The 19,030-nt window shown below is 45.3% G+C and overlaps 1 protein-coding gene across 2 annotated transcripts in view; it reads right to left on the minus strand.

The window, feature by feature from the left end:
* Positions 1 to 19,030, minus strand: part of GAS7 (growth arrest specific 7) — a 104,394-nt gene that overhangs the window by 22,540 nt on the left and 62,824 nt on the right. For both annotated transcript variants that reach the window (XM_032706918.1, XM_032706919.1), the window contains exons 6-8: positions 9,527 to 9,616; positions 6,771 to 6,886; positions 1,561 to 1,635 (exon numbers count right to left, since the gene is read on the minus strand). In XM_032706918.1, coding sequence (XP_032562809.1) covers positions 1,561 to 1,635; positions 6,771 to 6,886; positions 9,527 to 9,616 — 281 coding nt within the window. The remainder of the gene's footprint in view (positions 1 to 1,560; positions 1,636 to 6,770; positions 6,887 to 9,526; positions 9,617 to 19,030) is intronic.

Consider the following 19,030-nt stretch of genomic DNA (forward strand, 5'->3'; position numbering starts at 1 on the left):
GATTGTATCACCTCCTGTGCACTGTGCTCACAGCAACCCAGACAGAACCATCCCAGTACCACCAATGGGTCCGTCCCATCTTGTCACCCATCACATACATGATGGAGAGTCTGCTTATCATCAGAGGAGGGCAGAGGACCCTGGAGGGACAGCCCATACTTTGTGTCAATTCCACAGACTGCTGCACAGAAAAGCTGGAAAATGCTCAGTGGAGTGTGAGACCAGCAGTGGTAACTGCTGCTTGCACAGAGCAGTGCATGGGGTCCCCCGACTCATACCTTCTTGTGAATGGGAAGACTTTGGTGAATGTTTATTGAGTATACAAGGCTGCAGTCTCACTTTTGGCTCCTTCAATCCTCCTGTTGGCTGACCTCCCTTCCTCAATTTTTAAGTGGAACTTTTCCATTTCCTGGGTCTCATCAATTCCCACGATCTTCTCGCTAGCCTCTTCCTGGCCCCAGCCAGTTTGGCCAGGAGGAGAAATTTCAGCACAACCTCCTTCCATTCTATCACCTTACAACCCCTCCAGGCAGAGCACCACTGGACAGTGCTCTCAGCACCCTGCACGGTGTCCTCTCCAATTCCCTACTTCAACATTTCTTATGATTGGTCCTCATTTGCTCTCTTTTCATCTATTCTCACCTAGTTTCCTTCCCCTTAATTTTTTCAGGCATTCCTTCTTCTCCTAGCAGTGGTAGGAGAAAGTAAGGAAGATGTGAAGAAAGTGGTTTTAGCTCTGCTCGGATCAGTGAGCATCCACCCTAAGGGGAAAGAAGGACAGAAACCATTGTCACTGTAGGTGCTTATAGCAGTAACAGTCCTAGTTAGCCTTTAGCAATCTCTGTCCTTGTATCCTGGAAGCTGAGCAAATACCTCGTGGAGCTTCAGTGCCAGCAGAAACACACTGTGTCAAAGCTATGGTGAGGACAGTAATTTCCAGCCTTGGCTTTCAGTGCTTAGAGGGTTTGTGTTGGAACAGATAGAGCTAACAGTCTCTGATCCTTCAGAAGTGTCTTTTCATTATTACTGAGAACTGCAATCTAGGCTGAATTGCATTGTCTAATACCATCTTAAGAACTTCCAAAGTGTGAAAATGTTGTAAATAAGGGACAATCTGCTGCTTTTCTTGAAGGGTCAGACCTCCAGTGAGAAGAGACTTTCTGTCCTTCCTCTGTCTGTGCTGCTTGATTGTACTGGCATTGACCTTACAGATCTACTCTCAACAGTATATATATTCTACATATTCTTCCATTTTCTAAGTAATTTAGCATGTATACATGCCAATCCTGAAAGAACCTAGTCCTGGCTACAACAAGGACAGCATAAATACGATTGGAAATGCAATGTTTCATACATATACTCCTAAAAAATTTATCATTAACACTCGAAATAATAAAACCATTTCTGAAGCAATTCCACCTTCCCCAACACATCCAGGGTGCTAATCTAAATAAACCTCTACTCAGTGAGAGAGCCGGGGGAAATTATATGTACCTGCGTGGGAGAAATGCCTTTTATGTTAAAATTCATCTTCTGTGAAAGTCACAGAGACACACTTACCCTTCTTCCTGAGCAGCCAAGGAATTCTGAGACAGTTTGGACAGGTTCTTAGCATATTCCTCCTCAATCTTTATCCTACACTCACATACACACAGAGAGAAAATAAAAAGACAGAAGTAAGTAAGCAGGCTTTAAGGTAGAAACCCACACACATAATTTGAAGAAATTCTCTGCATTTTAACAGATTTTGCCATAGGAATTTTTCTTTCAGTCTCCAGGGCTTGGCAGCTGTCTTCTCTCCTCCATATGCTAAAATGCAGTGGCAAGAGCAGGGCTATATGCAGGACAGCATGTGCGATAAAATTAGAATAAGCAGCTACAGTTCTGGAGAGCAAATAACAAGGACAGAGTGTTTCTGCTGTGGAACATGGACTGTCTGCAGAACCAGAAGCATGTGGTTCAGTCTGCTGTGAAACGCGAGGCTGCACATCCTTGAAGAAAAGATGAAGGAATGCAGTGATCCAGGAAAAATCCAAATGAGGTTTGGGGTGCTGGATCGCACCTTTCTTAGGGACACAAAATGCTTCCTGCTCTGTTACAGGTGACAAAGCTGGAGAAGATGTGGCAGGGTCTTCTGTCATCAGCACGTTGGTGGTACAGCCCCTTCCCCTCATTCATTCCACTCACTGCCCTGTCCTTGGTCTCCTCTCACTCAGAGGGACCACACCAGGAACAGGACCTGAGCTCGCCAGTGGCAAGGGTGCAGAAGAGGAAAGGTGTTGACACACAACCACTGTGGAGGTGGCTGCAGGGAGAATGAGTGCAGCTGTGGAGTGTGGGGACAAGGGTATATGCTGACGGCCCAGCAGGGTGAAAAGAGCAGCTGCTGGTCCAGAGATGATGTGCATCATGTCTGAAACCATGTTCATCTCCTCTGAGTTCTTCTTACAGTGAAACAGTTGCAAGGCACACATGCTCCCAGGCAAAGCAAACATTTCTGTTCACTGGTTTTTGACCCAGCTTACTCAATATAGCATTTTGAGAGAGCTGTGTGGCCCCTAGGTGGAACAACTCCTGATTATATGCCCATTATGTACAAACAGGGGCAAAACCTGGTTTGAAATCCATTTCTGTCCAGTGAGAAGTCAGGAGGTGAGATATTTTTGGCATGTCTGTTTGCAGTAACTAGTTGAGCAAGTGCTCTTTTGCGGAGCACATTTGAGCTAAAAGGGGTCCCCCGAGATACCTAAGAGGGATCTGATATTGTGGGCTGCTGAAATATTCTGGTGGATGGTGTGGGAGTGAAAGTGCCACTCTGTTGTTATGCTCACAGATGTTCAGGAGAGGGAGCAGGTATGTGTCCTGCAACTGCCAGCTCCACAGCAAAGCAGCTGACTGGGCAGGCACTCTGGGGGATGCAGCTGGCTGAGGCCCAAGATGATACTGAGCATGGTATGGCACAGTACAACTACAGACCTTACTCAGGAGCTGGGGGTCCTCTTCTTCCCCCTCCCATGAGGACAAAACCAACCAGCTCCCCATGGCTGCTCTAACAAGACCAACAAACTGTCTAGTACCCAAGGCTACACTGGGTTAGGACCAGAGCTTTATCCAGACACATTTCACCTGACACACTCTAAATATGCTCCTCACTGGTCCTGGCCTTGGCCTAGGCTTCAAGTTTTTCTAGGGATTTCAAGTGTTACTTGTACTGCAAGTGGATGGCACTACTAAAAGGGCAGACTGCCTGGCAAGGAGAAATAACAATAAAAAAATAACAATAAAAAGGTGAATTGTCTATTGCTTAAGAGCCCCAATTATAAGACATAAATTATTCTACCCCAGCCTGGAGTCCTGTCACCATCTGTGGCCAGAAGAGGCTAAAAACCATGATAAACCTCAAAGAGGGGAAAAAAAATCTGCCTCTTGGCCCTGCCCAATGTAAACACTCTGCAAACTCTGGATTGTGGTGACTGTGAAACACCAACATGCCATGACTCCTGAGTCCTGTGAGCCCACCTCCAGAAACTCACGTGGCTGTTTGGCAGTTATCCCACCTTCCCACCAAAAAAGCTCCAAGTTCTTGTTTCCACTAACTTGTTTGAAAACCTTCAGAATTGCACTCCCTTTATAGTCAGAATCGTTACAGGTTATAAATGCATTTTGACCCATACTGTTCTTACTTTATTAGTTCTAGTTGCTATTTGGATGTTTATTTCCTGTTCTCTTATGCCTTTGTTTTTTTAAATAAAGTGCTTTGTTTTCCCCCACTCAAACAATTTCAGTCATGCCATGTTATAATGGATAAAGGGAGGCAAAGATGATCTGATGTGACTGCCATGCAAGAAGAAACTAAATAAATTAAGACAACAGGGGAACAGGGAGAAAAGGTGGTAGAGGATATATGACAGACAGCTACACAACTGCTGCTGTGGGAAGACCGTGATGATGAGTCTTTTTACACTATTCTCCAGATTAGAAGGGAGCAATGAAATTTCAGACAACAGAAACATAATTACTTTTCCTATAGTGCATAGCCTGCAGAAGTATTCCACAAACTGTTGCAGACAAACAGTGAAAGATGTATACAAGTATCTGCTGAACATGGCAGAAGCTAAATAATCTGCTATTTATTTTGCATTTTCTAAACATAGCACAGCATAATTAAAAGTGAGTGGCCAAAAGCCTAAGACAGTGATTCTTTGCTAATAAAATCACTACTTATACTTGGATAGACTGGTGCTTCTCAGAGCAGTCTAAAGATTTTTCTTGGCTGTTTTGGAGTGCTTCCTTGCATGCAAATACTGGACCTTATTTCCACTTTAGATTTAAGTAATTCTTTCCTTCTTTCATACCCACACTCTTGATCTTTTAGTTCAGTCAATTTATTAATTACTTTCCTCTCTTTCTTGAGGTCTGTCATTAAAGTCAAAGTCTGTATTATAACCCTAACTTTGTCACAAGAACTGATGAACATATAATTGCTCTACTTACAAGAAGCTCCTGTAAAGCATCTATTTGATAAACTAAATTTCAGTTAGTTTGCCTCTTGTTGTATATTTGATGAAGAAATCTGGTTATCAGTCGTATTCCAGCTTCCCATTGAAGGGCTGTTTTTATGAGCTGGCTGAATCTCATCTCCAGCAGGTTGATTGTACAGATGAAGAGAATTTTTCTGGCCAGGAAAACTCCTAGTTTAAATGTGGGTCTTGTATTCTCCAAGGCACCTGGTGGTCATCATGAAAATCTTATCAATAGTTCTGCCCTCTTAGCTGGAGATACAGATGGCCTGAGCTCTATTTCCATGACTAACCTCTCCAGCTCAACAGCATCCTCCTCCTTTTCCACACAGAACAATCCTGATCCTTTGTTTCAACCAGATGAAAATATATTCATCTTTCTATAACTCCCATCTAGACCCTCTTCACACTCAATTCCAAACCTTCTTTGTTTCCAGTACATAGTGAATCTTTTCTGTCTCTCCTCTCTAACGTGCCTGCCAAGGACACAGACATGCCCCTCCCCAGAGTCAGAGCTGCTCTCCTTGCTCTCTCTAATTTTACACCAACTTTCCTTCCTCTTGAATGCGCTTTGCTTTTATTTCTGTCAAATTTCATTATATATTACTTTCTTTGGAGCAGCTTTCCCCCTATTTTCCTGGTCGCAGCTACCATAATTCTGTTTGCCTTCTCATCTTCTCCCTTAGCCTATTCTCAATTGTATTTTTAATTGCCAGGTAGTTCTTTCTTCTACCTCTGGTCACACTTCTCATGGATACAGAGGTAACTGTCGTTCGGACTGTCTTATGTCAAAGGCTGCAGAAACCACACATGAATGCTCAGCCGTGCATGTGACCACCTTTATTGCCTGTGCTACTTTCCATTTTCCCACTGCTGCCATATCCCTAGTATGAAAAAAAAGACTGAAGAGAAAGAAAACAAACCACAAATGAAGCAACTATGTGCAAGTTCTTCCCAATTGAACTGCACACCAAATGCCAACACAGGGGCCTGTTTTATGGCCTAGTTCTGTTCTTGCACCAGTGTTTATTCTCATCAGCACAATCACACCATGTCTGCAGCAGCAGAGTGGGAAGGCAACACTAACTCAGCACCAAGTGTCAACAGAGAGACAATAACAGAGGACAGCAGCTCCTTCAACTGGTGCAACTGCCTCCAGGAGGAGAACATCCATCAGCGTCAACCGCCTTCCTCCAGAGAGCAAACACTGTCTGTTCCCTATGGAGTGTTCTCAGGTTTTGAAAGTCATTCTCAGGATGACTTACACTGGCTTGAACAAATGACAAACCATTTCAAATAACAGTGACTATATTTATGAGTAATGATGTCACATCACCTGCTGTACGTCCTTTGACACTGAGCATCTTACGCTTGTTTGGTGTTCAGTGCAATTCCCATGTCAGCAGAGCAACAGCCCATTAACAGCACTCCAGCATCTTCTGGTAGCAACATCTGTCTCTTTGTGACTGTGGGTTCAATCTAAGTGGATCTGCTTTAGTGAGTCCAGAGGAGGCCACTAAGTTGATCACAGGGCTGCAGCACCTCTGCTCTGGAGACAGGCTGAGAGACAGACTGGAAAAGTGAAGGTTTCAGGAACACCTTAGAGCCCCTTCCAGTGCCTAAAGGGGCTCCAAGAGAGCTTGAGAGGGTCTTTGGACAAGGGCTTTGAGTGACAGGAGAAGGGCAGGCAGGATTAGATTAGATGTTAGAAAAAAATTCATGGCTGTGAGGGTGGTGAGGCCCTGACGCAGGTTGTCCAGAGGAGCAGGGGGCCTGGAACAAGATGATCTTGAAGGTCCCTTCCAACCCAAACCATTCTGTGATTCTGCAACTAGCTTAAGTCCCAGGTGATGTCTTTTTACATCTTCCTCTAGGAAACTGTGTCTATGCTCCACATGAACAAATTGCTTCTCTATTTTTCAGACAAAATACTTCCCTTCTAAATATCATGACCGCTCTGGTTCTTCCATGTTCATGTTTTTTTCCTTGAAGCTGCAGCTTAAAACCTTGGTTCCCTCTAAACAGACAGCCTGTGTGCAATACAACTGAGACAGACAGAGCAGGAGAGACAAGTGAGAGCTGGGGAAGGTTGGAGAGTGTGGATAGACATTAAAGAAGTATTAAATGCTCATTAAGAATTGGTAGCATACCTTTTATGCAGTTCAAGCGATATCATTAATGTACTGAAGGAATATCTAAATCAGGAAAAAAACAATTGCCATAAATATTTGGTAACAAAGTGCTAGTTACCTTTCTCGAACAAACTCTGCCATTTCTTTCTGCATTTGTTTCCCTTTAAGTTGCTTTTGAAGAAGAATTTCAAATCCCGACACCGTATTGTTCCCTTGTGAGTCCTTCTTATCTGCCTGAAAGAAATAAAAGGAGGTTCAACAAAAAGCTATGGGGACTAAACCCAGAAAGATGTGGTTCCCAGCAGTAGCTGCCCAGCAGTGGGGCCTGAGGAACCCTCCTATGAGACCAGCTGATGGCCACAGCACCTCAGTCCCTCTGAAAGGAGTAGCCCAACACTTTCTCTTTCCCCCTCTTCCTATTCCTTTTCTTTTTTTTATTTAAACAGGGAAGTTTACAGTTATTTTTAGCTAGCATAAAATGATGTGGGGGCCAAAGCAGCAGCACTGCTGTCCTTTCTGTCCATGACTCTTCATAGCTGGTAATGTCATTGGGCAAGTGTCAGCCCCGAGGGCTCAGCTTGCAAAAAGAAGGGATCTTGGAGCCAGCACAGGGGAACTGCTGGGGCAGAGGGGGGACACTGCTGCTCCCTCCAGGGGGAACGCAGCCCTAAATGACCTTTAACGACTGCCAAGTTCGACCCTGATTTGTACTCAGAAAAATACAGCCAGTCTGCATGGATCTGCTGTAAAACAGGGTAAACCAGCAACTTGTCCCATAGATTACCACCATACACCCTATCCTTCATCATTTGTTTCCTACACAGCCCAGTAGACCCTTTGCTCCACTGACTTCAGTGTTGCTACAAGGACCAACAGAGTTTTCTCTCTGCTGCCTCTTTTCTCTCTCCTCTCTATGTTCATATCTCAGTATTTCATTTCCTACCCCCTTCCCAACAAACAAATTCTCAGAGAACATTTCCCTAAGTACTACAGTTTTGCTGCAATCCCTTAGGTGCTGCACAATTGCCTAGAGAAAAATGCCACACTAATCAAAGCATGAGACTGGTAGGACGCCCCACTGGTGACCAGCCAGCTGAGATAGCAGGAGGAGTGGAGCTGATGGAACAAGGAGGGCGAGCTGTGGGCATACCATAGATGACAAGGCCAAAGCAGGGGAAAGTCCTGGGAGTGGAGTTATGGGAGGATAAAAGTCTGCTGAAGAAAGGAAGTTTTAAGTAGAGTTTCACTGAGAGTGAGATTAACCAACCCAAAGAGCCAAGCAGTGGCTGAGCCCTAATAAAGGCAACCAAGCAAGAGAGGGACTTCTGTAAGACACGTGTATAAAATCAGTCTGTATGCCATTAATGATTTAGGGTTCACTGGGATCAGAAGACTGGAAGGAACCGAGGAAGTTTAGTGATAATGTGACCATTTGCAAGTATGACAGCGTATTGTAGCAAGTCCCTGATATCAGCCATCACGCCAGCATTGGGGAAGCCCAACAGGACGTGCTGCTGGGCATCCAACACTGACACTTTTTTTTAAGACGGAAACGCTTCAATAACTTATAACAGAAAACACAGACGGAATTCCTAAAATCTTCATTGTTGACTTCTTTTGTAATATTTGTTTATTTGTAGTATTCTTCCCTCCCCAAAAAAATATTTTCCAGTAGAAGAAAAGTTTTCCAGTAGAAGACTTTTTCTATCAGCTCCACGCTCCAAGGATTATTGCATCACTTTAATCTGATTTAGGAACCTGAAAGCAGAGCTGAGCATGAGAGGGCACACTCAGAACCAGACACTGAAGACTTCTCATGCTGCGGCTGTCTTAAAACTACTCACTTAAGTTACAAATAGGCCTGTCCTTCACAGACCTCATCCTTTAAAAACCTCATTTCTTATCTGACCTCCAGAATATCCCACGGGAGGGAGTTTTAGAATTTAAAATACATTTTGTAACTATCTCCTTGTTTTAGAAGGGACATCCCCTGCTTCCTTGTGTATCCCTAGCTCTTGTGCTCTGGGAAACACTGAATAATATTCCCTGCCAGCCACCTTGCTATCCTATGGACCTATGGATCTGTTGGAGCGAGTCCGAGGAGGCCACTAGTTGGTCACAGGGCTGGAGAACCTCTGCTATGGAGACAGGCTGGGAGAGTTTGGGGTGTTCAGCCTGGAGAACAGAAGGCTCCAGGGAGACATTATAGTTCCTTCCAGTGCCCAAAGGGGTCCTAAGAGAGCCGGAGAGAGACTTTGGACAAGGGCCTGGAGTGAAAGGACAAAGAAGAATGGCTTCAAACTGACAGAGGGCAGGGTTAGATCAGATATCGGGAAGAAATTCTTCCCTGCGAGGGTGGGGAGGCCCTGGCACAGATTGCCCAGAGAAGCTGTGGCTGCCCCATCCCTGGAAGTGTCCAAGGCCAGGTTAGATGGGGCTTGGAGCAACCTGGTCTAGTGGAAGGTGACCCTGGCCATGGTAGAGGTTTGGAACTAGACAAGCTTTACAGTCCCTACCAATCCAAACCATTCCGAGATTCTGTGATTCCATCCCCTTCCTGACGCACAACTCTTCTGCCTGAGGTATTCTGAGATGTGTGGCTTGTCCTATATCCTCCCCGTTTCCTGACCCAATCCATCTCCTGACAGATGTGCTTGCCTTTCTGAACACTTCTCTGATGATCGCCCACATCTCAGACTGGTCAGATGGTTTCCACAAGATCTTCACTGGCATCGCCAGTCTCCCTGGTACTGCCCTTACACACTGTATCTCAGCCCAAATTCTCCTTTACCTTGTGCCACAAATCAAGCTTTTGTTCCACTTTTTTGGAAGCTCTGGAGCTTCAACATGGCATGTGGCTGGCTGCCTACTTACCCAGAAATAATCACAGTAGCTCCACTCTGAAGGTTTCAGCAACTGCTGTTCTGGCATTACGTCAGGGTGGGGGAAAGTCACACAGTTGATCTGTTAAAAAAAAAAATAAGAAAAAAAGGGAGTTAGACAGCAATGAAATTTAGCTGTCGATGAGAAATATGCAAATGAAAGTTTATATCCATGCACTTCCCATCAGAAAATCTGCAGTGAATGCATGCCAGTGAAGAAAAATTCCTTGTTGCATGGAAACAGCAGCTAAGTATTCCCAGAAAGCTCTTCTATGCAAGCAGGAGCGTCAGCTCAGAGGAAAATAAACTACCCGTTTCACATGAGGGAAACCTACTGGATTTGAAAGCACCATGTGGGGAGTTCTCCCAGATCCCTAAGAACTGTGGTAAAAAACTTCATGTGAAACACCCTGAGCACACCCTCAACACAGAAACACAGTGAGCATCAGAAAGCACTGCAGGCACGAACGGCGTATCTCAGCAAAAAACCTCGGCTATGCCAGTCTCCTATAGGGTTACAAAAACCAGGTTATTTTTTCAGTGCACAGCCCTTCCATCTATCTCAGAGACTTTTTCAGATGAAAGTGATGGGCCCTGCTACAAGGAACAGGGGCTCTCTGAGGTCAGCGAGCCTTCAGTGTGCAAAAACCACAGCAATCTGTGAGGCAGGACTCATCACATGGTCATTAAACAATGGCATAAAAAAGCCCAAGCGCTCATTAAGTTATCGCAGTGGAACATGCAGCCTGATAAAAGCACAGTGAAGGCTAAGAGCATGACAGCTACTGCAGAACATGCTGCAGAACAACTCTGGACACAGCCAAGCCCTTCAGAGGATGCACCAGTAATAGTCAGAGCTCACTGCCAGTTTATAATGCTTGCCCCAATTCCCTGCTGAGCAGGTCCCTAAGATCAGTCCCTCTCAGTGCACCCACAGGGTCACGGGACACTAAGAGTACTTGGGTATTAATCAAGGAACCAACAGATACTGGGGATGGGAGACTCACAGATATAATTGTATGGGTGTGGGGTTTTGTTTTGGATCAGTTAATGCTCACAGGAAATCCATACACAAAGCTGTGGGCAGGGTTAGCACAGCTGCATGGGCAGACCCAAAGGCAGTGCTCACAGGCAGTGAGTCTGCCTTTGGGCTATTGAGAGAGGATCAGAAAGGATGCGGGTGCTGACACAGTGCAAACCCCCCATGCCAGAGCAAAGCAGACAAAGCCTTTAGCTGATACAAGGCTGCTCCTACAAACCCACACTGGCTCTGCTGCCATCTGCCCAGGCTGGAGGTTCAGCAGTTTTCCTGTAAGTGATGCAAGAGCTTGCTCTACATAAATCAGTCTGCCCAGAGCATGCCAAGTCCACTTCAAAGCAGGCTGAGGACCCTGTACCTACACTGTCTTTGGTTGTCACCTCAGCTAGATCCTAAACCACGAGTCTTCCCTTCCAGCTTCCATCAGGCTTCAAAACTGATCTGCAGGAGGTCAGAGACCAAGGCTTTGCAGGCAGTAGCCATGCACTAGTGACCCTGCACCTCCAACCAGAGCCAGCCTCTCCAGCCAGAGCCTGTATCATCTCCAGCCAGAGCCAGCCTCTCCAGACAGCACCGGCCTCCACTGGCCACAGGGTCTCAGCAACAGACAACACTGCAAATGCCCTCCCTGCTCCCACACGTTCCCTGTCAGAAGAGTTACATCAGGAGTTACAGAACATCAGCTCAGTTCAGAGTCGGATGGCCATGCAACAGCGGTGCCAGTGCTCCCCATCACCCAGACATCTCCCTGAAGACAAGCCAGGGGACATACCACTGTAGTCACACTCAGCTGCGCTTGCCTGTGCTGCTGCAATGAGCCTCTCAGCCCCCATGCTGACCTCTGTCACCACTGCAGCCTCCATGAGAGATGTTTCACTGAGGACACCTTCTATCTCTGCTGAAGTTTTCCTCTCCTGTCCCTTCCCTGCCAGCAAAGTTTTCTCAGGAAAACTGCAAGCCCATCTTGCCCTGTTTTTTTTTAGACAGGTAGGGTTACCTTCCCTTCTCCATTCAGGGATAACCAAACAACTAAAAGCCCATGAGCAGATCCCCCCAGAAGAGGAGCTGGCATCTGTCCCCCGGGTACAGCTGATGCAAGCAGGGGGGTGCAGAGATGCCTGCGGGCTCTGCAAAGCTCTGGCATGAGCCAGTAAGCACTGGCTCAACACCCCATTAGGGGACTCCTCTCTCCCCTGCCAGGAAGCTTCAAACTGATCATCTCAAACGTCTTAAAAATACTGTCTGGAAATCTTCAGCAAAACTATTCCTTTCAGGCAGTGGCTGATAAACATTGGCCTGGACTGCTGAACAAGGTCTGACAGAACACAGGCTTCACCACGCTTCAGAGATCATCAGATCCAGAGAAGCTGTGACTGTCCCATTGCTGGAATTGTTCAAGGCCAAGTCGGATGGGGCTTGGAGTAACCTGGTCTATGTCCCTGCCAAGGGAGGACAGAGAAGTGGAACGAGATGAGCTTTAAGGTCCCTTCTAACCCAAGCCTTTCTATGACTCCTCTTATGATCCTATGAAATCCAGTGCCACTGCTGAGCATGGGCTGCACTGGTACTTGGTCATGCCTCTGTGCTGGCACAACCACACACCAGTTCTCAAATAATACAACATATTGCAGTTAGTTTTGCCTCAAAAAAATGAGATGGCCTCCAGAACCCCTGCACAATCACTGTCACATATCACAGAAGGCAAACTGACTCCGGCGAGTGAGCAATGCTGCAGCTCATCCTCATGGAGAAGGGGAGATGCAGTACTGTCAGCAATGGCAATGTTACAAGGAACCACATTAAGGTACATGGTGTCAAGACAGGTTTACGCAGCTTCTGGATTTGAGGATTTCTGTCTTTGATGCCGTATTTCATATTCACTGAATAAAAATCTGTATGATCTCATGACACCTGCATGCCAGCACTTTCAGCCACTCCAGTCCCTCCTACCTGGCAGCCTGCACAAAACACTGCCCTGAGCACAGCTATTCTGTATGCTTACACAATACACCTCATGAGCACCCAGGACAAGATGTTGACTCTCGAGAGCAGACTGCCAAGCTACAGGAACTCAGGATTTAGCTCAAATTAAAAACAGTTAGCAGCACAAGGCAAAAGAGTTAAGGAGACTGCATGAAGTTTCAGGATGCTGAAAGTGATTCACGTCTCCCCACTAGAAGCACTAATACAGCACTGGTGAAAGGACAGATATTCTGGTTTCCACTATCCTCATACTGGTGGTCTCACAAAGAATGGCTGGGATGTCCACTGTGGAAACACAGTGCTGAGTGTGCTTTGTGTTGTCCAAGATGACTTATTTCAACTGGGAAATGACCAAGTGCTTCCCATGAAGACAGCAGTGTTTTCAAGGCAGATTTCAAGGGCCCAACATTTTCACACTGGATATTGAGAAGGGGGAAAACAAGCACCTCCTAAGTGTATTTTGCAAAAGACCAGAAGACCAGGCACCACAGAATCATAGAAACATAAAATATCCTGAGTTGGATCACTGCATCATGGCACTGTGCACCAGGACAGGGAGGTGATGTGCAGTGGGGAGCACATACAGTGGCACACAAGTTGTTCCCTACAGTGTAAAAATCTGCACAGACAAAGAGCAAGGGAAATTCCTATTCTCTGCTAAAGGCAGTGCCTGTTTCACAAAAAAATAAATCTGTGTCAGTTGGAAACTGCTGATTAGTGATATCACAGTGAGTCTTAAAGTTAATTTCCTGAAGCACTAACCACAGAGTCATTGGAAATGCCCAGGCTGGGACTCGTGACGGTGCCCCACTGCAGTGGACTGAACTCCATGCATGCAGCAGGAAGAGGAACAGTGAGTATGCACTTCAACAGGTGATGAGAGTAGGATTAATTCATATGTTTCTCAAAGAATGTCATCAGACAAAGATTTAGGAATAAATCAAACATTCTTCACTTCTCAGAAGACTATCTAGAAATGATGCCGAATTGTCTGGACAGAGTCATGAGGCCATTTGGGTCTAGTATCACTTTTAAAAGGGAACTCATGTCAGAATTAGAAAACTAAAATGCAGAAGCTTTTGCAGTCTCACAAAAAAAAAAAAAGAAAGAATTATTTGTGTGGTAAACAGAACTTAACCGAACTTATACCTTTCTACACTAAGTCCTAGCAGAGGCATGGAAAGTTTCAAAACTCCAGAAATATTACTAAAAACTATATATGACTGCATAGGAAATCTCGTGATCTTTCTCTCCTTTCATCACCACAGATTTGTTATATTTAAACAAGAGCTCTTGGATTTGTATTTCCTAACAGTTCTTCAACCTCTCAGGATTTCCCAGCAGGAGGGGAACACCAGGTTGGTAGTGAGCAAGACACAGCCACACACCAGTAGTGGTGAGAGGGCGTGGCATTCCCCCTCTCCCTGTCCTCCCTCTGAAATGCTACTTTTCTTTTTTCTAAAAGCAAAGATAGCTGGAAAAAGCACTCTTATTTCACCAGCTTAGTCCCACTGATGAGCTTTTTGACTGATGGTAAAGACAGTCAAAGCATCTCACGATGATGTCCCCATGTCTGACAGCACTAAACAGCTTGATCAGTCCCACGAACAGTGACGTTCCCTCCACATGAGGGACCACTGCCCCTACTAATCCTGAGGGACCACACTCTCACTAGTCACATCCCTGACCGCTGGGCAGGCGCTGTGCAAGGTCCAAATTCAAACCCATGGCAGTGCTAATCTCTCAACAATGCTGACTAACCAGCAAGGCCTAACAAAAGCTTGCAGAAGTTGACTATTGCAGGTGTAATTGCCAGTAAAAAACAAAACAAATTAAAACACATATCTCAGGTAATGATGGAGTCACAGAACATGAAGAGAAAAACAAGGTGTGATGACCTGCATTACGTTCTCACAGACTCCACTGGGACAGCCAAAGTGATAATCAGCTTCACCGTGATATTAAGTTCTCATCCAGCCTCTTCACTAATAAAAAAAATGGCTGTTGTCAGCTTGCAGCAAAGGGAAATTAAGCAGGGCTAATTCCCAAATATGAGCTGAGCAAATCTTCCCAGCAGCTTGTCCTTCCAGCTGCCCTTGGCCATGCTTGGCACCAGAAAATCTGTGAAAGAGCCACTGGATCATGAGGACAGAAAAAGGTACAGAGTTAGAGAAGACATCCTGGTAAAAACATGGTGACAACAAAGCTTGGTGGGACACACACACATATACACACATACACACACAGAGGATCAGAGAAGCAGCACAAATTGATACATTTCTCTTGACAAGCTGTATGCCAAACTCAGTGGATTAAAATACTTCTGCCTGTGTACTGATCATAATCAAATGCAATTATACTCTTAATAGCTAAATATTCCAGCTCCTATTCCCATGAGCACGCTGGCAGTCAGGGCAAAATGAGTTGCTTACATTGTAGGTGACTCTTCATTATGTTTGAGACACAAAAGGGTGACAGAAGAGGAAAAGACACAGGGAGCCAGGTGAATGCACAGGGTTTGCACAGAAGCAACAAACTTTTTTGGGTTGGACATGCACATTCATCTCCTGGATTTCAAAGTCTCTGGAGGCTTTGAAGTTGCTACCAGCACTCACCAGGAAATGATACATTGCCAAGCAACATGAGTAAAACAATAATAATTTGATCAAGGCCTAGATAATCAACTACATGTTTATTACATAAGATACTACATAAATAAATTAGCAGACAGTGGGTAAGCTTACTGTGCCATGGTGAACTGACTAAAGTAGGGCAACATTTTTGCTCATTTCTTCAGCTTAAAAATGCACATTATTTTTCCTGATTTCTGCATATTCACAGCACCTTGACACAGCAAAGCTGTGCCAGATTGCCTCACTTCAGTATCTTCTTTACAATGTCATCTGAGACCCCAAAAGTACAACATCCAACTCCACTAAGTCAGTTCATATTGCAAATGGAACCGTTTGGGTAAAACAACCAAATGCAAAGATCTCATAAGAGCTTGGGCACAGATAGAGGCTTGGGCAGTTTGAACTCTCCCCAGACAGGGAAGCCCAGGAATGACTAGGCTGTGTCTAGGTAGCTTCAAAATCATTATTTTGCCTGTGGTTTTAGTGCTGGCAGGGTGATGCTGCAGCTACGGTACAACAGGAGGGAAGAACAGACAACCAAAGTCCTCATTGTTAACAAATGCATTGATTCCTTCCTATTTCAAAGGGAAGATTCTGCCAAAAGTGTTCAGGAGCCCTCTTTACTTGGTCCGTCTGTAGAAAGGTTCAGAGGTGATTCATCCCCCTGCCAAGCCAAGGGGTTTCTGACAGTATCTACCATGCAGTCAGCCCCAGGGCAGAGGGGAGAACCGTGCTGAATGTGCAGCCTCACCCTGTGCTCATCACAACCTTGCATTCATTAACGTTGTGTCAGATGCAGAGCACAGCAGCAGGAAATCCAAAGTTCCTGCACGTAGGCTGCCCCTTTTCCCGTCTGCAGCACGTGTTCATTGATGTGTCCAACACATGCAATCCGAACACCAGCACTTTCCAAGTCTTGCACTATCTTGACAAGGTACTAGAGAATTCTTCAGAAAGAAACCCACACTCAGGAATACCTTATAATCAGGCAAGTTTCTTGCTCTTCAAGTGATACATAGATCTGTTCCCGAGTTGATATCCCCCTGCATATTCTCCATTTAACTCTCCCTCGCCTATCGTAAATGATCTCTTCTTCAGAAATCAGCTAGCAAACCATCCAGCCTAAAAGTAGTGAGTGCACCTTGAAACTCACTACAAAACCAGCAGATCACACATCTGCACTGCTGCTTCTTAAGTAAGCATCCATATTCTGTGCAACCAGCAGCTTCCTAACACCTCTGATACACCCTGTTGGGGTTTCCCTTCCAAAGAAATGGAAGACTCTGTTGGTAACATTCACTGACCAAAGAGGAAACACCAGATTATTCTTCTTATTGGGTGCACATAGATGGGAAATACTCCAGCTCACACCTGCCTTCAGGATTTCCAGAAGCTGCGCTCCTAAATGCTGGTTGGATGTAGAAGAGGGAGATGCATTCTGAAGAAGATGGGAACGAGCTCCCACTCCTCTGCTGAAGGCAATGACGCAGCGATAGCTTGGCTGCAGCCGCTGCTCAGAGTGAACACCACCTGATGTCCACAGCTAGTGTGCCAAAGGATTCCAGTTTGGAGGGAGGTTTGATGGACCAAGAGCCTCAAAGCTAACCATAAAATTCCCCTCTACAAGAAGAGGTTCTGCCTGAGCACAGCTACAGACCAAGGAAAAGCATCTGACAGCACGCTAAGGACATGCCCTGCAGCTCTGCTAACTAGATCATCCACACATCAGCTCGAGAGGCGCTAAGCAAACAGAACCTCCTAAGAGACAGGGGAAAACCTTATATTGTTTTACAGTTTACACTCCATATGAGATTTGTTTTTCACAACGCTGTCTTGATGGAGGCAATGGCTTGGAGCAAACAGCTGTTAAAATTAGCTTATTTTTGTCTGTCTGATGCATTCTACTTGAAAGCCTTGGACTTCTGCTGGAGAAACGCACGCTCAGTGACCCTGACATAACACACACTTTCTTGCTTTGCAGATGTTACCTGATGGCACGTGGGCTAGCAAATATGAAAAACCACCCTCAATGAACAGCCTGAGTCCTCAGTCCTGGAAACAATGGGGATTGCAAAAAACCAAGCGCTCCTGCTCTTGTGCTGTGCCCTGCAGCCCAGTGTAACCCACCCTGTAATGATGTCTAGTCCCTCTGGTCATCATGTTCAGCCTATGATTTGCTCCTAACCCACTGATTTGAGCAGGCAAGGGCTGCATTTGGGGGCTTGGACATGCCTCCTCCTCCAGCCACTGTAGCCCCCAGGAGCAGCTGATTCCCCAGGACATCTGCGAAAATGCCCAAACCAACAGATTTATACTTATTTCAAACCATACCACTCTCCCAATACGCTAATTACAGTAATAACATTTGCAACAACTGATTTTGATAATCAAGTATCAAAATCACTCAAGTGTTTTTTTCAAAAACTGTTCAAGATTTTTTCTCCCCGTAGAAAACTGTACCTTGCACGGCAGTGACTGACCCACTCTGCAGTCATAGACACCTGTATGTGCACCTTTCAAATCCTGGTCTCTGTCACCAGCAACCCAGCCTACTGATGAATAAATCCACAGGCTGCGTGCGATAATATAGACAATTATCTCCTCCTTGTAGTAACATTAACAGGGATGTATAACACTGAATTATTCCTTTTGCTCTTGTGGATCTGATATCCTGACAATGCTTGCAGCTGTAAGTACGGTTATTGCCTCACCTTTATCACTTGCCACTGGCTGCCGCATGAGAGGAGCCCCGAAGAAAAGATTCAAGGAGTCCCTGAAACAACATCTCAGCCTTGGCCATATTCATCACCATAACTGGTCTACTCTGGCGTCAAATCGGGAGGCCTGGAGACACACCATCTATAACGCAGCTGTCTCCTTCCAGAACACACGCAGGATCACTCTCGAGGAAAAAAGGCAACACAGAAAGAACCGTGTCTTGCAAAATACACCATCTAAGGAGTCTTTCTGCTGTGCCTTTTGCAATCGGATATGTCTGTCACGTATTGGCCTCATAAGCCACCAGCGTGCCTATAGCAAAAGTGGATAGTGCCTTCCCAAATCTTCGTTCGCGAAGCCAAGCCATGAGTGAGTATCACTGTAATTAATTTATCTATTCATTTCTTTCGATTTCCATTTAAATAAAACTTTCTTTTCTCAGCCACTTTCATTCATCTATTTTGTTTTCCTTTCTGTTTTTAATCGTTTGTCCTACATTGAGGGGCCCAGATATGCAAACTGTGTTCCAGATGAGGTCACCAAGCACAGAAAAGATATTAATGTCTGCAATCATGATACTGAGAACATCTTTATTCATAACACAGAATCATAGAATGGTTTGGGTTGGAAAGGACCTTAAAGGCCACTTTGCTCCAACTTCCCTGCCCTGGGCAGGGACACCTTCCACTAGACAGGTTGCTACAAGCCCCATCCAGCCTGGCCTTGAACACTTTCAGGAATGGGGCAGCCTCAGCTTCTCTGGGCAACCTGTGCCAGTGCCTCGCCATCCTCACAGGGAAGAATTTCTTCCTAGTATCTAAACCGACTCTCTTGCAGTTTAAAACCATTGTCCCTTGTCCTGTCGCTATGCGTTCTTGTGCAAAGTCTCTTCATTGAGTCAATTATATTTAATCAAATATTAAAAGCAAATGTAAGATTAACTTCATACTGAAACTTAAAACCTTTGCCTATACTACCTATCAGAAATCTTCATTTGGACACTGGCACAAGAAACCTTCTGACACCTCTTTGAGAAAAAAAAATAAACATCCTGCCCTGGCAGAGTAACGATCAAACTCCGCTGTTTGTATTTCTCCAACCTTTCAGTGCTTTTCCCGACACA

The sequence above is a fragment of the Chiroxiphia lanceolata genome, chromosome 19 (genome assembly GCF_009829145.1).
Source record: "Chiroxiphia lanceolata isolate bChiLan1 chromosome 19, bChiLan1.pri, whole genome shotgun sequence".
In the NCBI taxonomy this organism is placed as follows: domain Eukaryota; kingdom Metazoa; phylum Chordata; class Aves; order Passeriformes; family Pipridae; genus Chiroxiphia; species Chiroxiphia lanceolata.